The 26,688-nt window shown below is 40.6% G+C and overlaps 3 protein-coding genes across 3 annotated transcripts; 2 read left to right on the plus strand and 1 right to left on the minus strand.

The window, feature by feature from the left end:
- The first annotated feature begins 910 nt into the window (after positions 1-910).
- Positions 911-12,591, plus strand: LOC138207597 (G1/S-specific cyclin-D2-like). The gene is made up of 5 exons (XM_069164942.1): positions 911-1,313; positions 2,261-2,476; positions 6,017-6,176; positions 8,411-8,559; positions 11,060-12,591. Exons 1-5 carry the CDS (start codon positions 1,119-1,121, stop codon positions 11,222-11,224), a joined length of 885 nt encoding a protein of 294 aa, XP_069021043.1. The 5' UTR covers positions 911-1,118; the 3' UTR covers positions 11,225-12,591.
- A 2,028-nt stretch (positions 12,592-14,619) lies between these two features.
- tigarb (TP53 induced glycolysis regulatory phosphatase b) lies at positions 14,620-23,175 on the plus strand. The gene is made up of 6 exons (XM_069164761.1): positions 14,620-14,701; positions 14,947-14,984; positions 15,251-15,372; positions 17,577-17,654; positions 17,731-17,841; positions 19,563-23,175. Exons 1-6 carry the CDS (start codon positions 14,670-14,672, stop codon positions 19,998-20,000), a joined length of 819 nt encoding a protein of 272 aa, XP_069020862.1. The 5' UTR covers positions 14,620-14,669; the 3' UTR covers positions 20,001-23,175.
- On the minus strand, positions 23,153-25,893 carry fgf23 (fibroblast growth factor 23). The gene is made up of 3 exons (XM_069164762.1): positions 25,541-25,893; positions 25,309-25,412; positions 23,153-24,745 (listed from the first exon to the last, which is right to left on the minus strand). The coding sequence occupies exons 1-3, from the start codon at positions 25,773-25,775 to the stop codon at positions 24,275-24,277; spliced, it is 810 nt and encodes a 269-aa protein (XP_069020863.1). The 5' UTR covers positions 25,776-25,893; the 3' UTR covers positions 23,153-24,274.
- Between the last annotated feature and the right edge of the window lie 795 nt (positions 25,894-26,688).

The raw sequence follows: 26,688 nt of genomic DNA on the forward strand, positions 1-26,688 counted from the left end.
GCCTAATATAATAATAATAAAAAAAAGGCTGTCTAAATCTTCTGGATTTCTTTTCCGAGCTACCACAAACTTTATCCCCCAAAATCCCATTAATACATTTTAATGCTGTAGTATGACTTTTTGTTTTCATATTTGGGACTACATGCCATAGTATGACAGTGGTGCCCACTGCAGTTGCCTCAGTGAGATGTAACTGGGTTCGATCCCCACTTGAGGCATGCATGTCAGTTCAGAAAAAAGTCATACTCCAAAAAGTGATAAAAAAAAAAAGACATAGCATGTCATCCAAAAAGTGACCCAAAATTCATTTTTGTATCTGGTATAGCCGGGGCGATGCGGCTAAGTTTGATGTTTTGCCGTGACACAGGAAGTTGATGTTTAAGTTCAAACGATGCATCAGGCACCAACTTTCATGAGTTTTTGAAGACGTTAAAGCGGCCAAAAAAAAGGCAATTTTTTTTAAAAAGAATAATAAGGAACAAGATTGAGAAAAAAATTAGAACTGCAAGCGGGAATATGCGGCCCCGACCCGCTGGATTCCCGATGTGCAGCGTGGGAAGGCCCCCAGATCACTGCTTGCAGTTTTAATTGCTATTGTTTTTTTGTTTTTTATCAGTCTTATAAAATAGTTTTACTGTTTCTGTTGCAGATGTGAGTAGTGATTTCTATCAGTTTTTGTATTAAACAGCATCCCCCACGCCTCCCGTCCATCCCCATTTAACGTTTAATATTATTATAGTTATTATTATTGTTGTTGTTGTATTATTATGATGGAAATGTAAACGGAAGGGAACGGAAGAGGCCGATAAAAAAAAAAAAAACAACCGGAAGCCACGCTTTTATTTTGAAGAATTTACCGGATGTTACTTGTCTCGCTGCGGCCAACTTGTTTTGCAGCTCAGAGGAAGAAGCCAACTGAGAGGCAGCAGGACTGGAGCAAACCCAGCAGTCTCAGCCTCATGCTTCGTCCTGGGCACTTCTCCTCCTGTCCGCTGTCGAAAATATCGTGACAATATTTATTTTATTTTCTTCTTTTTTATTATTTTAGTAACAAAAAACAGAAACAACAACAACAAAAAAAAAACCGGGGTGGGGGGGGGGAAGAAGGGGCCCGAGTCATGGAGCTTTATTGCCTGGAGTCGGACACAGCCGTGAAAGCCCAGCCTGACCCAAACATCCTCTTTGATGACAGAGTGTTGCAAAGTTTATTAACTATCGAGGACAGGTTTTTACCTCAATGTTCATATTTCCAGCGGGTCCAGAAGGATATTCAGCCTTATATGAGACGAATGGTTGCAGGTTGGATGCACGAGGTTGGTGGGCATTTTACGCATTGATGAGGCTAACCGAACCGCTTTAGCTAATGCGAGGTTTTTTTTTGTGTGTTTTTTTTTTTTTTTGCATTGTTTTTTTTCATCTTAAAGTGAATTTTAGCCCATAAAAATGAGCATTTCACTTCGCGGAGAGTTGTTGTGGATGTTAATCTGTTTGACGATTGAATGAGAGCGAGTCACCCGAAAGGCGTGGGAGAGTCGGAAATTCCACCACGAAGAAAATGCAGCTTCAAAGAAATAGCCTAGCTGGATATTAAGTTTACAGCTGCGATGTTGGCACTTTATTTTGAGAATTAACCAGCTCGGGCGACAGTTTAGAGGTTAATCTTAATTTACATCATCGAAAACCCGATATTTTCCCCTCACAATAATTATTATTAATTTTTTAAAAGTGGGTCGAGGCGAAGCAGGCAAGGGTGAATGCAAAGGCACTTTCAGTTTTAAGATAAAAAAAAAAAAATCACTCGATGTTGGAAAACTCTTCTTTTCTGCAACTGTCGGAAACTATTTCAGCAAACTGTGTGAACATTTTGCACACTTTGTACAACTCCCGAGATGTTTTATTTTATTTTAAAACATTTTTTGACATGAGGCAAGCCCTAACAAGGAAGAGGAGTTGAATGGCGAGGGAGGTGGGGGTGTTGCTGAACGACTTCCTATTGAACTAATTTGTTTCTGCCTTGCTTTGACTTTGCAGCTTTTTCACGGAGAAAAGAGATGTCAATATAAGTGATTTAACCTCTAACCCAGAGACAACACTATACTTAGCTGGGAAAAGATTTAACACTCCCAACATGCAAAATCACTCTCATCTTGGACAGTTGTTCAGCTTTAAAGCAAATAATCTTACTTTATGTGCATATTTAAACGTTCTCTTTTAACCTGATGTGTTTTTTTTTTCCTGTTAAATTTCCGTCTCTATCCAGGTGTGTGAAGAGGAGAAGAGTAATGAAGACGTCTTCCCTCTAGCCATTAATTATTTGGACAGATTTTTAGCAGTGATGCCCACAAGAAAGAGTTATTTGCAGCTCCTGGGAGCCGTGTGCATGTTCCTGGCCTCCAAGTTAAAGGACTGCAGGCCGCTATCGGCAGAGAAACTTTGCATGTACACAGACAACTCCATCACACCACGGGAACTGCTGGTAAGGACTGGACCTTCAAAAGTCCCATTCATTCATTCATTCTTTCGTGGGAGCATAAAAATGTTGTGTCACATTTTTGGATGATTTTATAATGCTAATGGCTGAATTGGTTTCACAGGAAGTATCCCATTTTCCTTATAAGTGGCGCTGAGCACAATAAAGCCACATCCTCTCCTTGGATCCATGTGGACTGAGGAAGCGTGTGATGCCATCTAGTGCCAGTTATGCAGTATATGATGTGGATGTCATGCAGTACTCAGTATTTCAATTACATTTAGAAGATTTTACACGATATAAATGTATAAATGGTCAAAAGCTCTGTATGCTAACCAGGACAGTTTAGGACATTCACCAGAATATTTTGTTAATTCTTTCTTACTTACATGCAGCTTCTTAAGCAAACCTTGAAGTCAAGGAAGTGAATAATTGACCAGAAAACTGTGAAATGTTTTTTTTTCTTTTCACAGCAAAGCAGCTGCTATAAAAGATCTTGAACCTCCAATAATTTACATTAGATTAATAGTTTGTTCTAAAAGACGCAAGAAAATTGTTATAAACTGTCTCTACCAACCAACAAATCATGAATTAAAACATTCAGAACTGACATTTTACATTATATTCTGACATTTTGTAGACAAATCAACAAAACATCAAAATAACTGTTAGTTGCAGTCTTACAAAAAAAGAAAAAAAAGCAGCAGATCCTCCAAGCTAAGAAGCTGAAACCAGGTTGTTAACTGAATATCAAAGTAGTTGTCGTTCAATCAGCGTGGCCATAAATCAGCTAATTATTTCAGCTCCAGACCAGTTTACATGTTGTGGTTGAATCTGCTTCTCATTTCAAACTGCTCCACATGCTCTCTATACATCCTCCTGCGTTGCCTGCAGCTGCGGACGGAAATGACATTCGTCCCATTTGATGCTCCATATTGTCGTAAGACTCCAGATTCCTGGATATCCTCACAGGATGCACAGAGCTGGCAGCCAGAGCCAAGTGAAAGATGTTGCAACTCTTCCTTGCAACGAACGCACTGCTGCTGCCGGCTCCTCAGCTGGAGGAGAGAAATTTCAGGGGTGGAGGGGAGGGGTGGTTGTGTCATGGCAGCTGTCCAGGAAGTGAGCGTACTGACTGTGAACCTCCGCCCTGCTCATCTCACAATCATCTATCTCTACTAGAACAAAAAAAAAAAAAGAAAAAAGTTGATCCTATGCCTGTTATGTGCAGGAAACTTACGTAAATGTGAGCGGTGGCTGACATTTCAGGTGACACATCAGCATTTGTGGACTGGGGGGGGGAAGGTCCCTGCTGAGCTTTAGGCTTTTTAGTGTTTATTACGTTTGCCTTTTAGGTGTCGCTTCTCCGTAGAGGAAGTGAGAGGTTTGAATTAATCTTGCGTTTATTCATCACAGGGTTAAAATGTGGAATCGTTTTATCTCGGCTGCTCGCAGTTGATAACGGCGTCTTGTTGGATTTGGCTCACGGCTCTGCTTTCTCACTCGCCAGGCGAGCGCTGGCCTCACAGCAAAAGCTTGTGGGAAGATGAGGTGTTTTTGGACACTACGAGAGTCCCTAAAGTTTTGTGCTTAAAAGTTTTTGGAGCATTGCAATCCCTGTAAACTCCATATTCTTCTCTTGATTGTATGTCAGCTGTATAAACTCAGCTGTACATGTATAAATTCATATTTTTATTTTCTAGCTGCACCTGTCACCTCTGCACCGTGTTGTTGTTTATCCCCCGTTGGTAAAGCACGTTTAGATGTGCTTGCGGCAAAGTAAGGCTCAAATTTGTAACTGAATGTTACTTTTTGTTATTAATGTGAAACGAGCTGTCATGTGCTCATGGAAACATTGCAGAGATAGTTTGTTCACGGTTTCCTGCTTGCTTGTCGTTATATCTCCCGACCAGTTCAAGTGATGTCAGTGAGCATTCAGGAGTTTTCACTAAAGTACTTCTTATTTTTGCAGTCACACCAGTATGACCTTTTAAAGAAAAATGACTCGTACCTCAAATAATTTTGCTAACAGTAGCCGGTCTGATGACGATTATCCTCTAGGGGCAACGGGCTCTGGCGTATCTGAGCTAAGACTTCCCCTTTAGTGCGCCTGTTGTCGTTCACAGTCCGATGAGCAACTTAAGACACGAAAATGGAGTTGAGAGAAATTGTCTGTAACTGCGCTGTTTCAAAATGAGCCTGTTTATACTCAATTAACACTTTTAAACTGCGATACAACAGAGCAAGTTAAAAGCTAAATCGCCATCAGACGTTAGCAGATTTGTTCTTTTGCCTCTTAGCTGCATCGCTCAACCGAAGCCAACTCAAATTCGACCGGTCAATCCTGCTCGCACTCTAAAAATTGGTCACAGTCTGGAGCCCTGAAACAGACAAGATGGAGATCCGCTTTGTCGTTAATACGCATTTATGTCTTTTCATGACAATGAACTCTGGTAAAGTGGTTCCAGCTGGAGCACCCACAGATCACGTCTTTGTGTTTACATTTATATTTATACAGCTCATAAGATGACTTTGAACAAATCATTTCACTTAAGTTCAGGTAACACATTTTTAAGGCAGCATGGAAATTAAGCTTTTTTTTTTTTTTTTTTGGTTGCACCACCTTAAAATGTTTCGCATTTTACACAGATGCTTTACTACTTCAAGACTTATAATTGTGGTTATTTAGTTAGACGATGAAAAGAAATGTCAATGCTCCACGCTACATTCGCAAACTCAAACAAATTGGAAAATGCAGTTGTTAATGTTACATGTCAGAGTGTACACAAAGATTTCTTCTTGACTTGATGTGTGGAAGACTTGAGAAAATGTTGTCATCAAACTGGCAAAGCAAAACCCTGCAGCAACTCTTTGATTGGCTGAGATTTGTAAAATCTTGTACCTGGAAAATGATGAGACAGCTGTTTGTGTTTCTGAGTAAATTTTAGATATTAAAGTCTTTATTTGTAGACAGACTCAGGTTTCATTTTACTCTTACAGCTTTCAAACTGAAAGCTAAACAGGAGAACATTAAGAGTTAATGAGTTGTCAGGTTCTGAAGACAGAATTAACACACAGGAAATTAAATGCATTTTTTTTTTTTTTTTTCTTTTGGTGCAGAGACTCGCTGTATAAAGAGCCATCTCTGCTGCTGCTCTGTGCAGTGCAAACTCATTGTAGCTGTTTGAGGCTTGTGACAGGAAGGAAGGGGCTTGCTGTCTCATTGGCAGGGCCTCTAAGCAGGGCAAAGCTTGTCACATGCCGGCGATATGAACACAAAGGATGCGAGGAATGAGAAAGGCACGCAGATAATAAGATACAGCGAGGAGAGATAAAGTGAAGAAATGTTACTCTTCTTACAGGCCCATTTCCTCTGGGAATAGGGACAGACTGTGATCTTTTTCACGGTCAATGGAGGCATGGCTGCCTGCCAATTAACCCCCTGACTGAGTAGATTTTGCTTAGAAATAAAAATTTCAATTGACTCGCATATTCTTTTCTTTTTCTTTCTTCTTTTTTTTTTTTATCATCTTCTCTGTGCTTTAGGACTGGGAACTGGTCGTACTGGGGAAGTTGAAGTGGAACATGGCCTCTGTCATCCCCAATGACTTTATAGAGCACATCATACGCAGGCTGCCCCTTCCCATAGACAAGCTGGCGATGGTCCGCAAACACACGCAGACGTTCATCGCCCTCTGTGCCACAGGTAACTCAGCCGCTCGGCATTTCTTGTGCCTTTTTCAGACTGTTTTGCCCACTCGCACGCTCAGTTTGCTGCCTTGTTATTTCTACATCCACCAGAATATTCCCACACACACAAACATTCTCCCATCGTGAGTCATCTGTGACCTCTTTCTTCTCCTCTGGCTGCCTTATCCACTTTCTACTCTCTCTGCAGCCTGTACTGGGGGTTTTTCTTCACAGCTGCTAAAAGCTGCTTAAAGTGGCCACGCACGTTTCTCTGCTAAGTGCCTGGGAAAACTCCTATCAGCCCTGTGTTTAGATTAGCCACATACTCTGGGAATGATAGCGATTGTATCATACTGTAACTTGTACTCCAGTAAACACACGCTGTGCTGGATGACTCAGGTGCAGCTGAACTCTCCTGCGCCACTGTGTTGTTTGTTGACAGGGAAGCTTCCAGGTTTAAAAAGTCAGAGCAGTGATCTTCCGTCCCGGCCTCATGTCCAAAATAAACTCTGGATGAGCACAAACTCAGATGTCCCCTCAGGCGTCTCTGTAGGGGAATTTTCATGGCATTGCTTTTGCCTACACAAGGAATCCCTCTAATATTTTCATATCCTGGACAGAAACACGACCGCAGGATCATCTAATACGCGTAATATACAGGACTCCACTGTCACAAGGCTGCCTTTCATCTTCTACCTCCTTTCAGCTAATTCAATGAAGGGTTTAAAACAGAGGAGGTCACTTTAGTGCAATGAAATTCCTCACAAACGTCAGTGTGGTCAAATCTGGCCAATAAGCACTTGTTTACTAGGGCTAGTTATTGAAACCACTGGCTCCTTCAATGACTTGCATGCCCCGTTTAGCAGTTTTAGTGTCACATTTTTTTTATTTTTTTTTTGTATATGGGTGTGTTTCAGTGGTCGCTTCGGGTATTCATAAGCAGCTGCGTATATCCGAGCACAAAGCAGCCGCAGTGGGAAGAAAAAGGAGGCCTGCTGTGGTTATGCAGTAATGTAAATGTTTGGAGTTTTATATGGAGTTGAGATGTTATTCTTATAATGGAGGAGCTCCTCCTATAGACAGCTGGTCGATGGAAGAGACGATGGGTGTAGTGAAGCAGGTTCCTCTCCAGGGTTTAGCCAAAGCTATCAGGCCACGGCAACTTGCTTTGCGCTGGTGTTTGACTTGTATAGCTCCTAGGAATTGTGTGCCAATTTGCATGAGTATGTTTTGATGGTGTGTAAGCTGGTAAATGGTTGGAAACAGTCCAGCAATGCTTAAACACAGCCGGTTCCTGCGACGCGTTGTTCATCCTCGGGGGGGACGGGACGGGGGATCATCGAGTGTTTGTAGTCGTTCCAAACACTCGAGGGCTGAATAAAAAGCCGGCCGTCATAGAGAGTAAAGAGACGCGGTATCATTTAAGTATGAAGATAATGGCACACATTCTCAGACAGTTTCTCCTGGAAGATATTCACGATGTCGCACTTTTTCCTTAAACGTGACAAGAAATAGTGCTGTCTAAAATGAAAAGAAGAAAAGTACAGAGCGAGAAGCTGAAACGCCAGCTTCTTTCTCAGCGCTGCACAATCACGGCACGAAGCAGGTGTGAAGGACGCATTGTTGTATTGTCGGTTTTGGGAAGTTACGAAAACAGTCGGACACAGGCACCGGAAAGATTTTTGAGAGGGGAGGGCCGTCTGAGACCATCCGACAGAAACTTTTGGAAGAAGCATCCTGGCAGCTTTAACAGCACTGAAGAGGACTCTGAGTGATCAGATAGGATGAGGTGAAAACTAATATGACTTAAAACCTTTACCAGAGCAGCCTCCGCTCAGTACTTGTGCTGGTTTTCCGTGTTTGCCTCTTCCATCCAGGCCTGTTGTTGCTAAAGTCTCTTAGACTTGGATGTGGACCGAAGGGAGTCATGCCTGGAACTCATTGCTCAGCGAGTAGGAGGATTCCTACTCTGCTTTTCTAATCAGAGCTGAGGTTTCTGTGTAGGAAACCACGCAGGTTTCACCATGCAGCTCCGTCTGTTGAAATCCAGACTGTGGGAAAATCGGGTTCAACCGTGTAGTAAGCGTATTGGAGAGGATTCAGACGTTTTCGCCCCTCGTGTATCTCTCGCATTTCCTCTGGGCTGATTTTAAGTGTTGTTGCTCTTTGTGTCAAAATAGGATTTCCGTGTGTCACTATAGCCTCAAAACTCTGCTTGACTAAATGTACATAATACTCTCTCCCCACCAGATGAACGTCTTGCCATGAACCCTCCTTCCATGATTGCCACCGGCAGCATGGGAGCTGCTGTATGTGGCCTGCAGCTGGACCACAATGACCAGAGGCTGAGTCGAGACAACCTGACAGACCTGCTGGCCAAGATCACCAACACGGAGGTGGTGAGTACCACGCTGAGGGAAATTTATACCTGCTGGAAGTAATTACTCAAAAGGTTTTAGTGTCGCAAAACAATGCATTGTTAAGAGCAAACATTGCAACATCTCATGACAGCAGCATACAAGGCTCTTTAGTAAACAAGTGATGACTTCAGTAGTGGCAGACTGAAGCTATTTACTTTTCATGGAGAGAGGGAGAGCGAGTTTTTGGCTCTTGGCTGGGGAGCCAGACTGCTGCTATAAAGAGCAGCGGCAGAGGGAATGTCTTCTTAAAACTCAGAGCCCACATTCTTGTGGTAGGACACATGCAATTTCTTTGCGTGGCTCCCACTTTTAGCTGTGTGCCCCTCCTGGTGGAGGGATACGCTCGCAACGAGGGAGAGAAGCGTCTTTTCCAGTAAAGGCCAATGAAAACACACAAAATTATCCAAGCTGTCGTCATACCTGCAGAAACTTTGAAATACTCCAGCTCCAGGCATTACTGCGTATAACTCAAACTCTTCGGAGTTTCTACTCTACATAATGTAAATAAATACAATGGAAGTGAATAGGCCTCCATCGACTTTAATGTAATATGAGTCACAAACTGTAAACGTCATTATCTGTTTTTGTAAGGAGCATTTTGAAACTTCAATGCAGTCTATACTGTGTGCAGATGCTCTTTTATAAATACAATGGAAGTGAATCCATGACCTATAATGTAACATATACGTTATAAACTACGCATATCCTCATACAATAATGAGCTTTTGTTCGGCTTATTATTGTTGCATTATGAGCATTTTGGATTTTGAATTGAGTCTTATGCTGCAGACTGTCATAAATTGAATGGAAGTGAATGAGGCCCCGTAGACTTTAATGTAATCTGTAAGTCATAAACTGTACATGTCATCATAGTGGTATTATTTACACTAAATAAGTGCTCTGTAAGGCAGTGTTTGTATGCTGTATACAGATAATGCATTATAAATACAGTGGGAGTGAATAGGCCTCCATGACAATTCATTAACTATAAATTTATAATGGTATTATGTACAGGTGATCAATACTGAGCATGTTTATACTGTAATACTGCATAAACCATAGCTCTCCTCTCATTGCTCCAATAGTTCAGAGTAGAAATCCATAAAAGCCACAGAAACAACACCGTTGCCTCCTGGCTTGTGGTTACGTTGCCATGGCGATGTGGGCCCCGCGACCCAGCCGTCACAACAGGCGCTCCGACTGCAGCCCATCGGGTTCCAATTATTCGTACATTTTAAAGGAATGTTGGCCTCTTTGCGAGCTTCGGCTCATTCTTTAGGAGTCCTGCAGCCGGCTCAGGGAGGCAGACCTCCCACATCTTCCACACAGACCTGCTGGGGGGGGGGGGGGGGACCGAGAAAGAGAGGATCCCCTTTCATATGAGGAGTTGTCCAAAAACATCCGGTCCCACTGTCCTATATTCTGTTTTACACCCAAACTCTGGGGTCAGGGTGCAGTAGGTCAAAGCCATTTCCTCTAGACCTCCACATGGGATTGACCGTGCTGTAAACCCAAACGGAGGGGTGAGGGGGGGGTGGAGGAGAGAGTCCAGAGTTTCAGATCTGCTTATCTGTTCCCTGATAGACCCCAGAGCTCTTTCATGACCCGTGACACCCCCCCCCCCCCCCCCCCCCCCCCCCCCACACACACACACACACACACACACACACACCCAGCCCCACCCCATCCCTTTCCTCATACCACAGACGTACACACATCTCGTGTCAGGAGTATTCCTGTGACCACAGCTCACTGAGGTTGCGCAGCTCGCTGCTCTGTGTTGTTGGTATGGGAGTGTGCTGGTACCCATTGTTCTGGTCATGATGCAGACAGGACCACCTACCTCGACACACATAATTCCCTGCCGGTATTTCATGCATGTGACCGAAAGCTGTTAAACAATTTGCTGCACATAAAATGCGCCAGAAATGGTGGCATTTTGCAGCCCAGTGTCTGCAGATGGGTTCGGATTAAACCCGTCCCTTCGTCTGTGAATAGACTGGACGGGTTTTATTTATAGCGATTTCATTTTGTTTGTTTATCATGTAGAGATGATCTTAGAAAATTTGTTGAAAATGCTGATGTAGGGATTCCACTCAATATTTCATTGATTTCAATTTTTGAAACTTTTCTATCCTGTAAATTTCACATGTCCTGAGATATTATTACTTTAAATGTAAAAATTGTGATATTGCCTGTTGCATTTTTTTTTTTTTTTTTTTTTTTTTTTTTTTTAAATCTTTTGATTCCTTATCAGCTGTACACTGTTTTTTAAATGAAAGAAATTGATTACAGAATAAATTGCATTTAAGGTAAAGACACTTAAATGGTGCTAAAGAAAGTCAAAACTGAATGCATACAAAGTCTGCAAAAACAAATCTGCACTCGAGAGCATTGTGTGTCTTCAAAGCAGTCTGATGCTCGCCGAGGTTTGATGGAAGCGTGCGTGTTCACCCACCTTCGATCCTTTTTGTTCCAGGATTGTTTGAGGGCCTGCCAGGAGCAAATAGAGCGCGTGCTGGCCACCAGCCTGCAGCAGGGCCAGCAGTACCGGCAGGAGACCGGCGTCAGAGCCGGCAACAAGGCCAGGGAGCAGCAAGACCAGTCCAGCACCCCAACAGATGTGCGTGATGTCAACTTATGAACTCCCATCGCCGCCACCTGACTCACACAGCACTCGTGCCTGCCTACCAATTAGCTGACGGGAGAAGAGAAGGGGGTGGGGGGGCGTGAGCTGCCAGTATCTACGTCAAGTCGCCCCTTTTGAGTGATGGTGTGACAATCCATGAACTTCTAGAAACTTAAGAAATTGTTATAGTTTTTCACCTTTTTGCCCCATTCACACCCGGTTGGGTGTACTTTCACCTTTTGTATGGGCCACATGTAATCAAACAAGCTATTTAAAAAAAAAAACTCAAAAAAACCCAGTAAATTCTTGAACACTTGATAGTGCCTTAGGATCATACAGTGGAAACCGGAATATATTTTCATACTTGAAAAAAAAAAAAATAGCATTATTATATGAAATATACATATTTCTTTTGATGCAACCTAGCAAAATAAATATGACGATGTATATTTAGCTAGCATTTAGTTATTTTACTCTTTAACCATCTTTAGTGAGCAGTTATCAATTCAGTTTTAATGGGATTTTCCTCATTTGAAAATCCATATACCAGTGATTGAAATGCCGATAACACAGTACATTGTATTTACACCAATCTGATAACCAGCCAGTGGAGCAGATCGCAGATGGCTCCCTCTATCATACTGTGCACCTGTAGCACTGCTTACTATTTATGCAGAAAAGTGCTGGCTTGGAGTGGGCTGGGCCTGCTCACAGAAGAAGGACATGAAAACGGTCGGAGGTCTGGCGCAGTGGCTGCTGTCTGAAAAAGTCTCGATTCCACTGCTAACTCCACGGAGCTGAGTGTCACCAGGACCGCACGTTCACGGATTTAAATTCAGCAAGGCTGCGTTGTTGTTGTTGTTGTTGTTGTTGTGCTATTTTAATCGGTGTAGCTCATATATGTTAGAGCACAGTTAGGGGTTCGATTGAGGGGGATTTTGGCCTCAGCTAGGTCGTACCGATGTCACGTTACGAGATTAAAAAAGGAGATTCGGCAAGTTCTTACCAAGTTGGAGAGGAAACAGAAGCAGGTTGAAGGGTTTCTTGAGACGTTTTGGTGGAAAAGGAAAGCATGTGGAAAGTGGTTGGAGAAAAAAAAACAAAAGAAGCAAGAATTCTGGGTTGATGAATGATAGTGAAACAGTGAGCAAGTTAACTTTTAAGCTTTATGATGTTTCTGCAGTTGCACGATACTTGAGTGACACGCAGGAGGAGGAATAATGCCCGGTGATGTCCTGGGGATCGGTTCAGGTGTGCTGCAGTTTCTCTCGTTATCAATTTTACCATTTAACTTTTTGTAGAGAGGGTGACTTGGAACAATATTGATGCACTTTTAAAACACACTCCTTAAGATTGGTAAGGGGATGATGGTTGAGGAGAGTTCAGTGTTTTTTTTTTTTTTTTTTTTTTTTTTTTGGGGGGGGGGGGGGGTGTCATTATTTTGTAGTTTTTATTCTAGTTTTTCTTTTAAGTTATTTGATTTTTTTTTTTTTTTTTTTTTTTTTTTTTCTGGGCTGGATTCCCATGGGGTAATGCACATTGTCTTGAAAGCTACGCCCCTACAGGTGAGTAGACATAGGATAATCGGTGTTATAGTGTAATAGTTTATAAACTAAGGAAAGCCAAGTCACGCGTAGACTTCCGTGCGTTTATTTAACTTTGAACTTGAATTTTTTTTGAACTCATAGCCACCCTTTCCAGTAGTTCTTTTAAAGAGTTGCATACTGTGTCCTAAATATTCTCGTTCATGTTTTGTTCTCTTTTTATGTACACCGCTCTCTGAACTAAAGTTTTGAAAGAAAAAAAAACTCATTTGTGTGAGTTTTACACATATGTATATAACCAATTTCTCAATGAGCAGAAAAGTTTGAGATCTTCATTCAATTTTAGAACAGAAATGTAGTTTCTCAATGGTATTCATTGATGTTGTTGCAAAAAGCCAAATGTTTCCCCCTCCCACCCAAAAAAAAAGTGCTTTAAAAAGAAAAATGTTTGTGCTTTTAAAGGTTTTGTTCATAATTTGAAAGAGATAATTCCAAAGTAACAAAGATTATATACGTCATTCTCTTGCTGCTATGAAGCTTTTCTTTTCTAGTCTGACACAAAGATGCCTTATTGTCATTCACTTGTGTGCTGCTATATTATGAAATGTTGTATATGTAACAAGTCTTTGCTTTTCTGTTGTATATGTACCGGAGGGAACGTCACACAGTTTGGTGCGGGACTGGAAGTACTCATATTTGCCGATCTCTTTGATTAGCATGTTTTTATTCTTTTATTGTTTCATTATACTCTACCATATTCTTGCTGCTTCTTTGTAATGTTTGTGTACCTCAGGTTAATTTGGACGGATAGAGCGAGAGCCCATCTTATCATTACCTCATCACACTTCACATCACACACATTGTCTTCACTCTTAATTCGTTGGACGGGTTTCACTTTGCTTTCTGTCAGGATGAGATGAAGTGTGGTACTTCTACTCTTCAAAACGAGAAATGTCGGACGCCAGATTCCGCTGAGTAGTTAGAGCAGCCAGCTTTCAAGTCGATTTTGTCATTTATCTGGTGCTAAGTCAAAAACAGCCTATACTGTGTTATACATGTATCGGAAAGACAAAAAAAGTTATTTTTTCCTACTTAGAGTTTTATTGACATTTTTTGATCAGTTCATTGGAATAAAGTGGGACATAGTTTATTTTTGAGGTACCCATTTATTCAAAGTTTAAACCATGAGAATGTTTTATTGTTGTTCAGTGTGGTTGTTACTCCAAACTCCTCTCCCACTATCCCCATGTGCAACCACACAGTGTACCTCAACAATTTGTCCTCAATAAATTGGCTAAATTCATGTTGACTCTTTTGTTTTCTTTTGATGAGTAGAATTTAGTTTGTTTTTTTTTGGTGTGAAATTTAAAACGTCTATCCAAAATGTTTGCTGCTGTTTCCATGTTTAATGGAAATATAGATTGATGATTGGTTCTTCTGCACTAATATTTTCTATATTTGTACTGAACAGACTAATATACCAAAGTACATCCCGTCTTTTCTTTGGAATATTTCCAGATTTTAGATATCAAATATGAGCAGCACTGGTGGCAGTTGAGCACCGTTAACTGTGTAAAATACTCAATTGTTTTTTTGAAATCTTGCCAATCAACCTTGTATGACCTAGATCGTTCTTTATATATATATAAAAAAAAAATATATATATATATATATATATATACGTTTTAATTTAATTTATAACGAAATATTTTCTTATTTTATAGGCTAATTTGTATAAATGTCTTCCGAATTAACAACATTACATAATACATTACTAATACGCAACGAATTTTGCGCAGACAAAAAAAATAAAAAAAATGTAGTGACGCAGCACTCAATGCGTCATGACGTAAGAGGCTACCTCACTCGATTGTAGCCGAAGCAACCAGGAAGTAGCACGAGGGACGCTGCTGAAAATGTTTACGTTTAGTTTAACGGTCGTACGACAGTAAGTGAATATTTAACAGCGTGCTTTTTCTTTTATACTTTCATATGAGTTTGTGTTGAACGATTTGATGATGTCAGTGTGAGAAAAAGCGTTTCCTGTCTTTTTTTTTTTTTTATTGAAGCGTGGCGGCTGAATATCTTATCTGCACTGCTAACTTATCAACCGTCTGTATTATTTCTGAACCAGCCGTTTATTTCAAGGTTAAAACTGTGATTTTATTAATCCCGTGCTTTGTTTTCACACAGCGGGGAGACCCAGTACAACAGGGAAAAGCTGCTTCAAGGTAAACTTCAATAACAATCACCTTCATTCTTAAAACACTTAAAACAGAATTACAAAATGATTGAAATAAGAAAAGCACCATAAAATTAAGTGGAATCAAGCACCTCTCCATGTCTGTTATAAATATACTTACATGTTTACTGTTGCCTGGACACCCGTGAAGCTAATTTGCATTTGTTTTATGGTTGAAAATAAAGATGAATTCCTGCACAGACTTAAAAAAAACAACAAAAAAAAACACTGTCTGTGTATACGTTGTGTTTTCAGGTCAAGGAGTGGACACGTCCCTGTCAGAGACGGGTGTGCAGCAGGGCGAAGCGGTGGGACAACACCTCAAAGACATCACATTCTGCAATGTGTTCGCCAGCAACCTTCAACGGGCTGTACAGGTAAGACGGGAGGTTCGTGTGAAATGAATGTTAGGCGGAAGAGTGATCACTACCTTTCTGCCATGTGCTGCGAGGCCAAATAGATGGTTGTATTTTGGTGCCATTACTCAGATTACAAACATTTGTTATTCGGATGTCAGAAGACGAGTCAGAGGATGTTCTATAATTGTTAACACATTACAGGAAAAGACCACAACCGACGACCATTTTCTCTGTTCAGAGTCCAGAGACGGTTTATTGATTGTAATAAAAACACTGTTGAGCCACACAACAGGGCACTATGTGACGCGTTCCTTCCTCCTGATGAATGCAGTCCCTGTAGATTCTTTTCAGCCAATCGTTCAAACAGTACACCCTCTTATGTAAAACTACCCCCGTGTGCATTAACCCGCTGGGGGGGAAATAGTCCCCAACAAATGCTCTATTCACTACTGATTGATCGATGTTTGCCAAAAACAACAAGCGGCCAAGCTGTTTTTGGAAATTACCGAGGTTTAAAAATGATATTAAAAGATTCGCTGCCGAGCGCCACAGACCAACACATTGTTAGTATTGCTCTTTTCGTGGAAGCTGTTGAAAGTAAATAATTGATGGAAAAATGGCAAACGTAACCTAAACATTTTGTTTTACATTTGAAAATGGACCATAAAACATAAATGTCACCATATGATGCACGGTACCAGAGACGCTAATTATCACTTAATAGATCAAAACAGATGAGCACGACTAAAAAAAACCCAGAAGGAAACTATACAATAACATTGCAAAGTTATTTATATATATATATAAAAAAAGGAAACTCAAAACACGTAATACTATATTGCCCAGTTTGCATTCAGTCTGAGAATATCTCCCCCGATTAAAAACAAAAACTCCGTACACTGAGGAATACAGAGAGATTTGTGTGGTGGTGACGGGTTTGATCAGCGTAGGACTCGTTCGGTAAAGGGTTAAACGTAATGGATGTCCATTTCTGTAAAACTCTATTGATATTATAGGTTTCATTTCTCAGTTTTATACAAGTCGTGACTTTCAGTGATTTTTCACATGTTGTTGGTGAAGCTTCTGCTGAAGGGCTGATGAACTTTCCTATGAAGAAGATGACTAATGCCCAGAAATCTTTATTAGTGACCTTTTTATTCAAGTGATTCCAGACACGGCGAGTGTCCTCAAACCTCACGTTTTTCCTTTCTAAAGAATCAAAATCTCTGCTTATATATATATATATATATATATATATATATATATATATACTTATTGAGAGCAAATATCTGACACATTTTTCTGAATTATACATATACATCAATACTTAATAAATCTTTTTATTCCCCCCGAAATAGGACATCTTGACAGATGTGCAACTCTAAGATCACTGCAAATGCTTTATACTGCTTATATATATATATATATATATATATATATATAATAACACTCGCCGTGTCTGGAATCACTTGAATAAAAAGGTCACTAATAAAGATTTCTGGGCATTAGTCATCTTCTTCGTAGGAAAGTTATATATATATATATATATATATATATATATATATATATATATATATATATATATATATATATAAATATATATATATATATATAAGCAAGCAGAGATTTTGATATATATATAATTTTATTTCGGGGGGAATAAAAAGATTTATTAAGTATTGACGTATATGTATAATTCAGAAAAATGTGTCAGATATTTGCTCTCAATAAGTAAGTAATAAAACATCAAAAGGTGATTTAATTTAGGTAATAATGAGGCTGCATATACATTAGCAAAATATAAGGGGATCAAAAGCATGAACAAATCAAATGTTCATATTCATCAATAGCGGTTTATATAGGCAGATGAAACTCGGGGTATCGCACATAAATGCCGGTGGCTTCAGACCTCTATGTGTCTGTAAACATTCATATATGGAAAATCTGTTGAGCCATGGGGATGTGCAGCTTATTTATTTTTGATCAGGAATAAATGTTCAACCAATGAAACATCACCTGAGTGTGAAGGAGAGAAGAAAAACAGGATGCATGTGAATGACTTATGGAAATGAAATAGTTGTCTGAGCATTCACGTCCCGCCGGTCTTTGACTCACTGATGCTGATGATGTATTAATGCCTTTTTAATTCTTCCATGACAGATGTTTTTGGCGCCGTCAACTGTATTGACTCAATAATTTCCCAATTCTGTCTCTTTCATCAGACGGCTGAAATCATTCTGAGGAACAGCACTCACTGTTCTGGCACGGAGATGCTTCTGGAGCCATTACTCAGAGAAAGAGTAAGACCTGTTTGCTTTATACCGCTTTCAAATATCAGAGTTCCGGTACGGTTGCTAAATTGTGGTTTTCTTGCAGGGCTTTGGCGTCGCTGAAGGGCGTCACAAAGAGGATCTGAAGAACATGGCCAATGCGGCCGGTCAGTCGTGCCGTGACTTCACACCGCCGGGAGGCGAGACTTTGGACCAGGTGAGTCAGATCGACTCAGGGCTCAACACTCAGACGCTGATTTTTGTCATGTGTATCCTTTTTAGAAATAGCCACTTTGTCACTCAAGGTCAGCAGAGTAAAGCTTGCGCAACAGCGCCATGCAGCGTTCATTTTAGGGTATTGCAATTTAACAATCCCAGGTACTCTAAAAAGGCACAAGGCCACTTGTCCTGACACAGATGATGTGGGAACGCCCGGAAGCTATGCAACGTTTTGTCATGTCATACCGCTCAGTTTCAGTCTTGGTATGTTGGCTCTCTGTCACACTGTCATGGGTTACTGGGACACTTAAGTAGAACAGATGCCATCGCTAACGTTATTAACTATGCTTTTCCTACTCTGGCATCTTAAAGGCCTTCATGCAAATGAATGTAGCTGGGTAACATTTCATGACAGACTTCAACATCTCTGCCTAAATGCGTAGACCGTGCTGCCACAGTTGTTTCCTTTTTGCTGTAAGTTGCCATTCTTGGTGCGTTTTATACCTTTATTAGACATGCGAGAGTCGGGTGCTGAGGGGATGTGTGGGAAGAGGGATGGGCTGTGACTTCACAGTTTATTGCACACTCAGCTTGTTCTCTCTGCCGTGCTTTGTGATTAATTTGGGGCTTTTTGAGTGTTATTTTAGCCCGAGTTAACAGACTCACAAACAAGCACTTAATCCTCCAGTTTCTCTGAAAGTCACCGGCTACGGAGACAGTTTTCACCGGGCATTACTGATGTGTGCTGACTTTTGCTGCCTCTCTTGTCACCTCTGTTTTCTTAAGGCTGCAACTAACAATAATTTGCACTATCGTGGCTAATCAGTTGTTGTTTTCTCTATAAAATGTCAAAGAAAATAGCGGGGAAAAAATATCATTTTCGGGTGTCTTGATTTCTCTCACCAACAGTCCAAAGATATTAGAGTGTTTTATAGTGTTACACCAGTTTGATATTTACAATTGCTGACAGATTAATGTAATGCAAGTTCGACAGGTTTATGAAAATAAAAACGTGCTTATTTGAAGTCGTCCGGCCTACAGGCTAACTCTGAATGGAGACCTATGTTTCCATGGTAACAGTCAGTGACACCTGCTGACAAAAAGGTATTAAAAGGTGACAATTTGTGCTTTGCTGATAATTTTGTGGGGGAATGAGGAAAAAAAAAGAAGAGTTTTTTAAGGCCACATTTACCTGTTGGGAAGTGACCATAATCGCATTTTCTCCCTAATCAGTTTGATTTATTTTGCATTGCTGCATTCTTCACTGAATTATCGCAGTAAAATATCCTTTTAACTGGTCAATTATTCAACGAGGAATGAATTTTCTGCTGGAGTGACGGCAGCTGAGTGGTTTGATCCGGCTGTTGAATCATCCATACATTTTTGATGTCTCATTGAAGTTGGACTATTAGTTACATATAAGCCGTCGTCAAAGTCTTTCTACGTGAGACAAAATCATCAGATCGTCACGCTGGAGAAGCTGCAACCTGACGATTTTTTTTTTTTTTGCCTCCTTTGCTTGACAAATAGTTGCTGATTAATCATCTCAGCTCTACTGTCTTCATATGCAGTACGTACGAGGACACACGAATACAGAGAACAACGTCAGCTGACAGAAAGCTCCGTTGAGCTGTTGACTCCTTCAGCTGCTCGTTCACAGCCTCCTGGAGTCCAGGAATAATTTTTGATCTCTCGGCGTCACTGTCACCTTGCTTTCAGGTAAAGCTGCGATTCAAAAAATTCCTTGAAGTTCTTTTCAAGCGAATGCTGGAGGAGCACGGCTCGTCGGGACCGGCTGCCTCCTCCTCGGGGGCCTCGGCGTCCAGAGAGGCTGCACACGGCACTGCAGCTGCCGCCTCGGACGTCCCCCCGGGCGGCTCGGCCGACGACGGTCTTCAGGGAGTGTCGGTCCACGCTCTGGTGGTGAGCCACGGCGCTTACATCCGTGTAGCCATCAAGCACCTCGTGGAGGACTTAAAGTGCACTGTACCTGCGGGGGTGAAGGACTCGCAGCTGTTTTCACCCTGTCCTAACACGGGCATCAGCCGCTTCATTCTCACTCTGAGTCAGTCCGAGTCGGGCCCCGTGCTCTCCGCTGCTCGCTGTGTTTTCACCAACCGAAAGCGCCACCTCGAAAACCTCCCTGCTGCTGAATAGTGAAACGGAGATGAGAGGGTTAAAAGACAGCACCTACCTGGGGCATAGTGAAACTATTATGGACTGTAAAGGGAAATGAAAGGCAGACCTCAAAGTTACCACAGTAACTGAATGCAACAAGTCACAGGGTAAATGATGTTTTCGCGATAATCAACTCGTTTTGCTGTACTATAGTCAGAATCATTGTGCAGTACTGTATTATTATCAAACACTTTCCTTCCAACTGTCGGCCAGCAAGGACTCGTCTGTCGTACATTTTTAAAATCTAGAATTGAATTGCCTCTTTTATCATGTAACACCAAAGTCTAAATTATTTTCTGTGTTACTGACAGGCGGCAGCACGTGTGGCATTTTCAAAGTGATGTGATGTGTCTCCTGTTTTGCAGTTGTGGTGCTGCTCATTTTACTTGTGCAATATAACATGACAACACTGAGTCCATGTTAAGTTGTTTTTTACGGTCACACAAATGATTGAATATAAATACAGTTTGCACAAATCACAGAATGCTGTGACACGACATGGACGACATCTGTGGATGTATTTGCGAAACATATTTATAGTTTTATTATTTTTCTTTGTGGTCTTTTTAAAGTTGGTTTTAATGTCCATTCACTGTCTGCGATATCGACATTCAACCACAATGCGATTTAGTAATAAGACTTGAAAAAAAAAATCTGTAAATGGATGAACTTCTATTGAATACAAAAGTTTTCTAATACATGACAAAATCTAGAAGGCCTGTTTCCAGATTGTCATTTATATTATTTATACTTTCAGAAGGACTTCTGGTGTTTTCTTCATCACTACTGACTTCATGGATTGAGTCCATATTGTGTTCATTGACGAAGATTGTACTTTAGAAATCTTAAGCATCAATCAAGTGTTTGAATGAAATTTAAAAACACTTCCTGACAGACTGCACTTGAACACAACTTTGAGGTACTTGTACATTATTGTTTGAGTTTTCTCCTACTTTGTACTTATTCTCCATATTTCTGTGTGAAATAATACATTTAGTAGTAAAGTATTGACACAGATTTTACAAAAACAACTGTAATCATAGTTGTAATAATAATACAGTAATACTTGTATTTATTATCATTCTTAAAGGCAGCATTTTACTTCTGATTCTTTTTGCGTATACAACTTTTACTCTTGTGCAGAAGTGAGGTTTTGAAAGCAGGCGTTCACTTGTAATGTTATTAAAGTACGGTATTACTACTTTTATTCAAGTCAGGTAAAAGCCACACATACACTATCAACACTGCTATCTCTGGTCAGAAGAGTCTTAGTCGCTCCTGTTGGATGTCTTCAAGACCCGATAAGAGATCAGTTTTCCGTGTCTGAGTGACTGGAAACAGTTCGAACTGAAGTCACCACGGCATTGGGCAGACATCTAAAAGCTTTCTCCCGACTTCAGTATCCTGCTGCTAGTAAAGCATCTCTGTATTTTATTTTAATTTGAATGTGGTGAACTTAAAATGAATCCATCAAAGGTTAAGAGTTAGCAGATGACTTGAAAGCAAGGATTCTACATTCTGGGAAATATGCTCGTTTACGTTCAAGCAGAGAGAAAATAAAATGATCGATACCACTTTGATATACAGTGTGTCCTTTAAGGTTAAGATCAGAAGAGAGATGAGCAGCAGCAGTGGTGGAAGAAGCATTCATATGCTTTCCTAAAGTAAAAGTACCAATACAACAAAATAGAGAAATACTCCATTACAGGTAAAAGTCCCGCATTAAAAATACTAATTAAGTAAGTAAGTTAAAATATAAAATTAAAAGTAGTGATTTAGTCCCCCTGACATAAGAAACATTATATATGACTTCATTAGATTATTAATACTGAAAAATCTGTGTGTCAGCAGCATGTTCCTGTTGTAGCTGCTGCAGGCAGAGCTAGTTTGAACTTCTTAATATCCAGTTTTATATCCAGAGACAGCAGATAAATGTGAGGGGTCATCAGATGATAACTGGGACAGGAAAGAAGAAAAAACAAAGCTCTGATCTGATTTTGGTGAGATATTAAATCATTTGAATGTTTATTAAAATTAAATCACAGGATGAGTTTAAAAAGAAAAATCACTGTTTGGTGGAGCTGTTAACCACTCAGACATCGGAAATGCGACCCCGACTAAGAAGTCAAAAGACAAAAAAAAGATTGTAAACTGCTGGTTTAATCTACAACATTGCTGAATATTGTAAACCTGTTCTATTATAGTGTCAAATGTTCATCTGAAAAGTAACTAAAGGCGTTACTAAATATAGTGGAGTAGAAAGTACAATATTTCCTTCTGAAATGTAGTGGAGTGGAAATATATAGTAAAATCAAATGGAAATACTTGAGTAAAGTACAAGTGCCTCAAAATTGAACTGAAGTATGAAATGAGTAAGCAGGTAGCCTGGCTCCTTTTAATGGAGGTTAATGAATTTATTCTAAAAGTATATCTAAATCCCACAAAGTATTTACTTTGTGTCTTTAAACTTTCAAAAAGAACGACGCCTAAAAACGACAATATGCCGTTTTACGTGTCGCCGTCGCACTCTATTCTGTGACTGGACTATTTTGTGGTTTGGATCAGTAAATTCCTGGAAATCCTCACCGGTTGCCTGGCAGCAGCGACCAAACAAGGGCATTTCCCCAAATGTTGCACTGTTCCGTCAAATGTTAATGGACAACTTTGACCATTTTAACATCAGTTAAAGTAAAATTGGCTCCAACGTGTATTTTTAGAGTGACGTGACTCGGCTGCAGCGCGTGTACCTGTTTGTTAATAATTAGACAGGTGAGGTGGAAAAAGTGCAGGGTGTTCAGCTAATGAGAGAAACCGCACAGGAACCGGGTCAACCTTATACCTGCGCACTCATTCATGACTTCCTTTTCACATCTTGTGACACAGCAGCGGCGTACGTTTGCATACAATTATCTCTTTTTCAGAACGTGAGCAACTGTAATATGACCTGATCTCCCTTCAGGGATCAATAACACACAAACACTGAAAATTTGTCCTTTATTAGTTTATTTTGTCCCAAATTCAAGCAACACTCCGTCCACAACTCCAGCTCATACATTCAAAGACAAACCATGTTTTTGTTTATGTACATTTTAACTGTAAAGCATTCTTATAAATACCATAAATAACAATAAAGGAATGGATTTAAATAAATAAATACTCTCTGGGACTGTTTTTGTGTGTGTGTGTGTGTGTGTGTGTGTGTGTTTGCTGGTGGTGCCCAGCACCTGTAGAATTCACACAGCAAAAGTTCAGATTTGATATCAAGATTGCTGCACTGTAAATATTATTTACCCTGCAGTTATTTTCCTTCAAGTCATGAATTAGATTCGATTACTGGTGGAAAAATTACCCAAACAAATTACTACAGCAGATACTGAACATCTTTTAAATGGCTATTTTAGGTTTAATAACTGACAAACTAACAAACTTCAAATACTAAAGTAAACTTCAGTAAACTTAGGACTTTAAAATATAGGCAACTTAACCTCAACTCTACTAAATGCAACTCTTAAGTATATTCCTTTAAATATCTTCATCCTCAGTCATGCCTGCCTAGTTTCACACCAGTAGACAGGCCCTTCAGTCCTCCGGAGGTAGGCTAAGTTAGGCTTCTGTCTCGAGATAACATCAATGTCACTTTCAAATGTGGGTTTCTCAGACCAGCTTTTGAAACCCTCAATGAAAAGAGACCACAAAATTACAACAAAAATGTACACATGTTGATTAGCGATTACTCATTTCAGCATATCTCTAAGCAATTTCAAGGGAAACCAAACAATATTCATGAATGATTCTGTCATTTCTCATCTTAATTGTTGTTCTTAAGTTTGCCAACTATGGATGGGGAAGTTCATTTGGATAATTTATCCTGGCATGCAGAGAGCCAGGATTTTCTTCTAAAGTCATGAATACATGTTGAAACACACCTGGTTTGTTGATTTATACCCTTAAATATATAATGAACTCAAAACTAAACAGAAAAAGGAAAGTTAAAGTTGGGTTGAACTTTAAGATGATTTAAATTGTGCAAAAGGTGTTGCAAGTCAAGTCTAATACTTTTGCACATTCAGTGTATAAGCACACTGCTTTTCTGAATGATTGAGGACTGAAAATTTAGTTTTATTAAGTCAGTAATCTCTCCTTTCAGCTTTTCAAAATACAGTCAGGTGTAAATGCTTTCCTCTCATAGCTGGAGTGTGAAATTGGACTCACGCAGAGTAGTTGAAGGGTAAAGTGGTCTCTCAGCTCGAAAGTCAGCCCATGGTTCCGGTGCTCCGGGGGCTGGCCGGGTTGGACGAGTGCACGTTCCAAGGGTCGTGGGTGGACGGAGCCAGCGGCGTCTCTCGGGACATGTTGCGCCCTTCGTCCCCGGCCTCCACCTCTACCTCTACCTCCACCTCCACCTCCATCTCCAGGTCGGCGTCGTCCTCCGGCACGGCCCGGGAGTCCGAGCCGTCCTCTGTCTGCCCCAGGTAGACGTTGTGAGGGTCTGAGGGGTCCACCACCTGGTTCCTCTTCTCCCTGTGCAGCAGGAGGCGCTCCAGCGGCACCGTGTTCTTCTTGGGCAGGAATAGGGAGGTCTGAGGCAGGTTCTGACCCGCAGAGAACACCTGCCGGGAGCCCTCTAGGTTGAACAGGATTCCGGTCCGGCTGGAGTAGTACACGTCCTGGTTGTTTTCCAGAAGCTTGTGGTTGAACAGACAATCGTCTCTGAGGCAGATGGGCTGAAAAAGAGAAGGTGAGGGTGAAAATGCAACATTTTATAACCTTTTTCCCCCCCAAGTTGCATGCCCTTAAACACCAGTTTTGTCGGTTTAAGTCAACTTTCATTTGTAGAATTTCATTAGAAAAAAGTAAATGAATTCTCTTTCTCTTTTGTTATAAATCAGACCAGAATCATTTTTCTAATTTAAAGAAACAATTGCTAAAATTGTTTTGCAAAAATGCTGAAATACAAAAGATTATTTCATAAAAGTGGGCAAAAAGTCATCAAGGGTGAAAAGTTTTCATTTTCCAGAGATTTTTCATAGCTTCTTCTCTCGCGTGTTTGTGGATTGCCAGAAAGGGAAAGAAATAACTTCGCCACTACTAACAGTTCAGCTCAGAAATAGTCTGTAGTAGACGTAAATTGTGTGCGTTTCACAATGCGTAAAATCCCGCAATAGTCCCATAAATAAACACGAAAAAAAAGGTTCGGGGAAAGATTTAGTTAATAGTGGCAATTAGTCCAAATGAGAAATGAAAAAAAAAAAAAAAAAAAGTTACTATAAAGTAATTATTTGCGTACAGAGCTGAACGGGTTTCCCTCCAGATCCATACACAGGTAACGGCTGCTCTTGACGCCGAGGATGGCGATGCGATCTCTTGTTTCAGCTTTCAGTAGAATCACACCTGCAGAGGAGAAAGATCAGCGGGCATTAGAGGGTTAAAGACAGACCTTCATATTGCCACATTGGAGAGAGAGAGAGAGAGAGAGAGAGAAAGAGAGAGAGAGAGAGAGAGAGAGAAGCGTATCTTACTATATGAACTCCTGGCTGTAGTTTTGCGCACAGTGCCATCTAATCTGATCTCCAAGTAGAAGTTGTTGAGGTCTGTGGATGTCTGCAAGTGAACGTATCTCCTCGGGTTCCCCCAGTTGGAGCCAACCAGGGGTGATGGGTTCGGGGCCGTTTCCCCGAGAGGCAATCCCTGCAGGAGAGCGAACAAGAGCGCCAGCACAGTGTCCCTCATTCCCAGTCTCCTATTGACGTCCATCCTGGATCAAACCGGTGCTTTCCACTGCGAGCTGCTGGAAGTTTTCAGATGCTCTGTTGTCCCAAAGTTTGGAGACAGTTCCTATTTAAAGCCCCCCGAATGCCACTCCTGCTCACATCCTTTGCGTAAAAAAAAAAAAAAAAAAAAAGAAACTCGCCCCCAAAGCAGATGTGCGGGTTTGCTGGAACGGAAGGGCCATTTCCACCTCTGTCTGTTTATCCCGATGCTGTTGGTCAGACAACAGGACTCTTATTTTAGGTCACACGTCTTGACTCATCCACCTTAAACTAAGACTGTTAAACTAAGACTTCCTGTTCAGGGTTTAGTTGGGGGTAGACATTGGACGATACAAAAGAAAAAAAAAAACACAAATATGAACCTGTAAAGATTTTTTAAATTGAAGCAGGGATGCGATTTATTGTCACTTTAGTTGATAATGATTGAAACTTACATTTTCGTTTAAAGACTTTGAAACCTCTTGGATATAAAACAGATTTGTTTAACCACAGTGGCCTGAACGTCTACTCACAAGTTAGTTCAGTTTTCTGCCTTTACGCACCTGCACAGCTCAACACCTCCACTGTTTCACCAGCAGAGGGAGACACTCCCTTATTTAGACTAGATCGAGAAGTTACATTTTACAGGAAAAACGTTGTCATAGGAGGATGGAGTTTTACAGAGTCTGTGGAAACCTTTCAACAGCTTCTCTTGAAAATAAAATGACATTTTTCTCCAGGGAATTAAACTCATTACCTCAATTTTAGGAAACCATTCTAATTTAATGCAGTTAAATCCTAAACATTTGCAGAAGACAGAAAATATAAGGTAGATACTCTAAATAACAGTGGTGGAAAGTACATTTAACCAAATACCATACTTATGTACAATTTAGAGGAAATTAAATTGAGCATTC

Source organism: Embiotoca jacksoni, unplaced genomic scaffold, assembly GCF_022577435.1.
Source record: "Embiotoca jacksoni isolate LCO1_2020_lvr unplaced genomic scaffold, fEmbJac1.0.p SCAF_32, whole genome shotgun sequence".
Lineage (NCBI taxonomy): Eukaryota > Metazoa > Chordata > Actinopteri > Embiotocidae > Embiotoca > Embiotoca jacksoni.

Bases quoted from the DNA above. Each gene is read 5' to 3' on its own strand.
- LOC138207597 (XM_069164942.1), top strand. From the start codon at position 1,119: ATGGAGCTTTATTGCCTGGAGTCGGACACAGCCGTGAAAGCCCAGCCT. The intron at 6,177-8,410 runs GTAACTCAGCCG...TCTCCCCACCAG, and splicing joins CATCGCCCTCTGTGCCACAG to ATGAACGTCTTGCCATGAAC. The intron at 8,560-11,059 runs GTGAGTACCACG...TTTTTGTTCCAG, and splicing joins AGATCACCAACACGGAGGTG to GATTGTTTGAGGGCCTGCCA.
- tigarb (XM_069164761.1), top strand. From the start codon at position 14,670: ATGTTTACGTTTAGTTTAACGGTCGTACGACA. The intron at 14,985-15,250 runs GTAAACTTCAAT...TTGTGTTTTCAG, and splicing joins CAGGGAAAAGCTGCTTCAAG to GTCAAGGAGTGGACACGTCC. The intron at 15,373-17,576 runs GTAAGACGGGAG...CTCTTTCATCAG, and splicing joins ACCTTCAACGGGCTGTACAG to ACGGCTGAAATCATTCTGAG.
- fgf23 (XM_069164762.1), bottom strand. From the start codon at position 25,775: ATGGACGTCAATAGGAGACTGGGAATGAGGGACACTGTGCTGGCGCTC. The intron at 25,413-25,540 runs GTAAGATACGCT...TCTCCTCTGCAG, and splicing joins TACAGCCAGGAGTTCATATA to GTGTGATTCTACTGAAAGCT. The intron at 24,746-25,308 runs GTACGCAAATAA...TCTCTTTTTCAG, and splicing joins AGGGAAACCCGTTCAGCTCT to CCCATCTGCCTCAGAGACGA.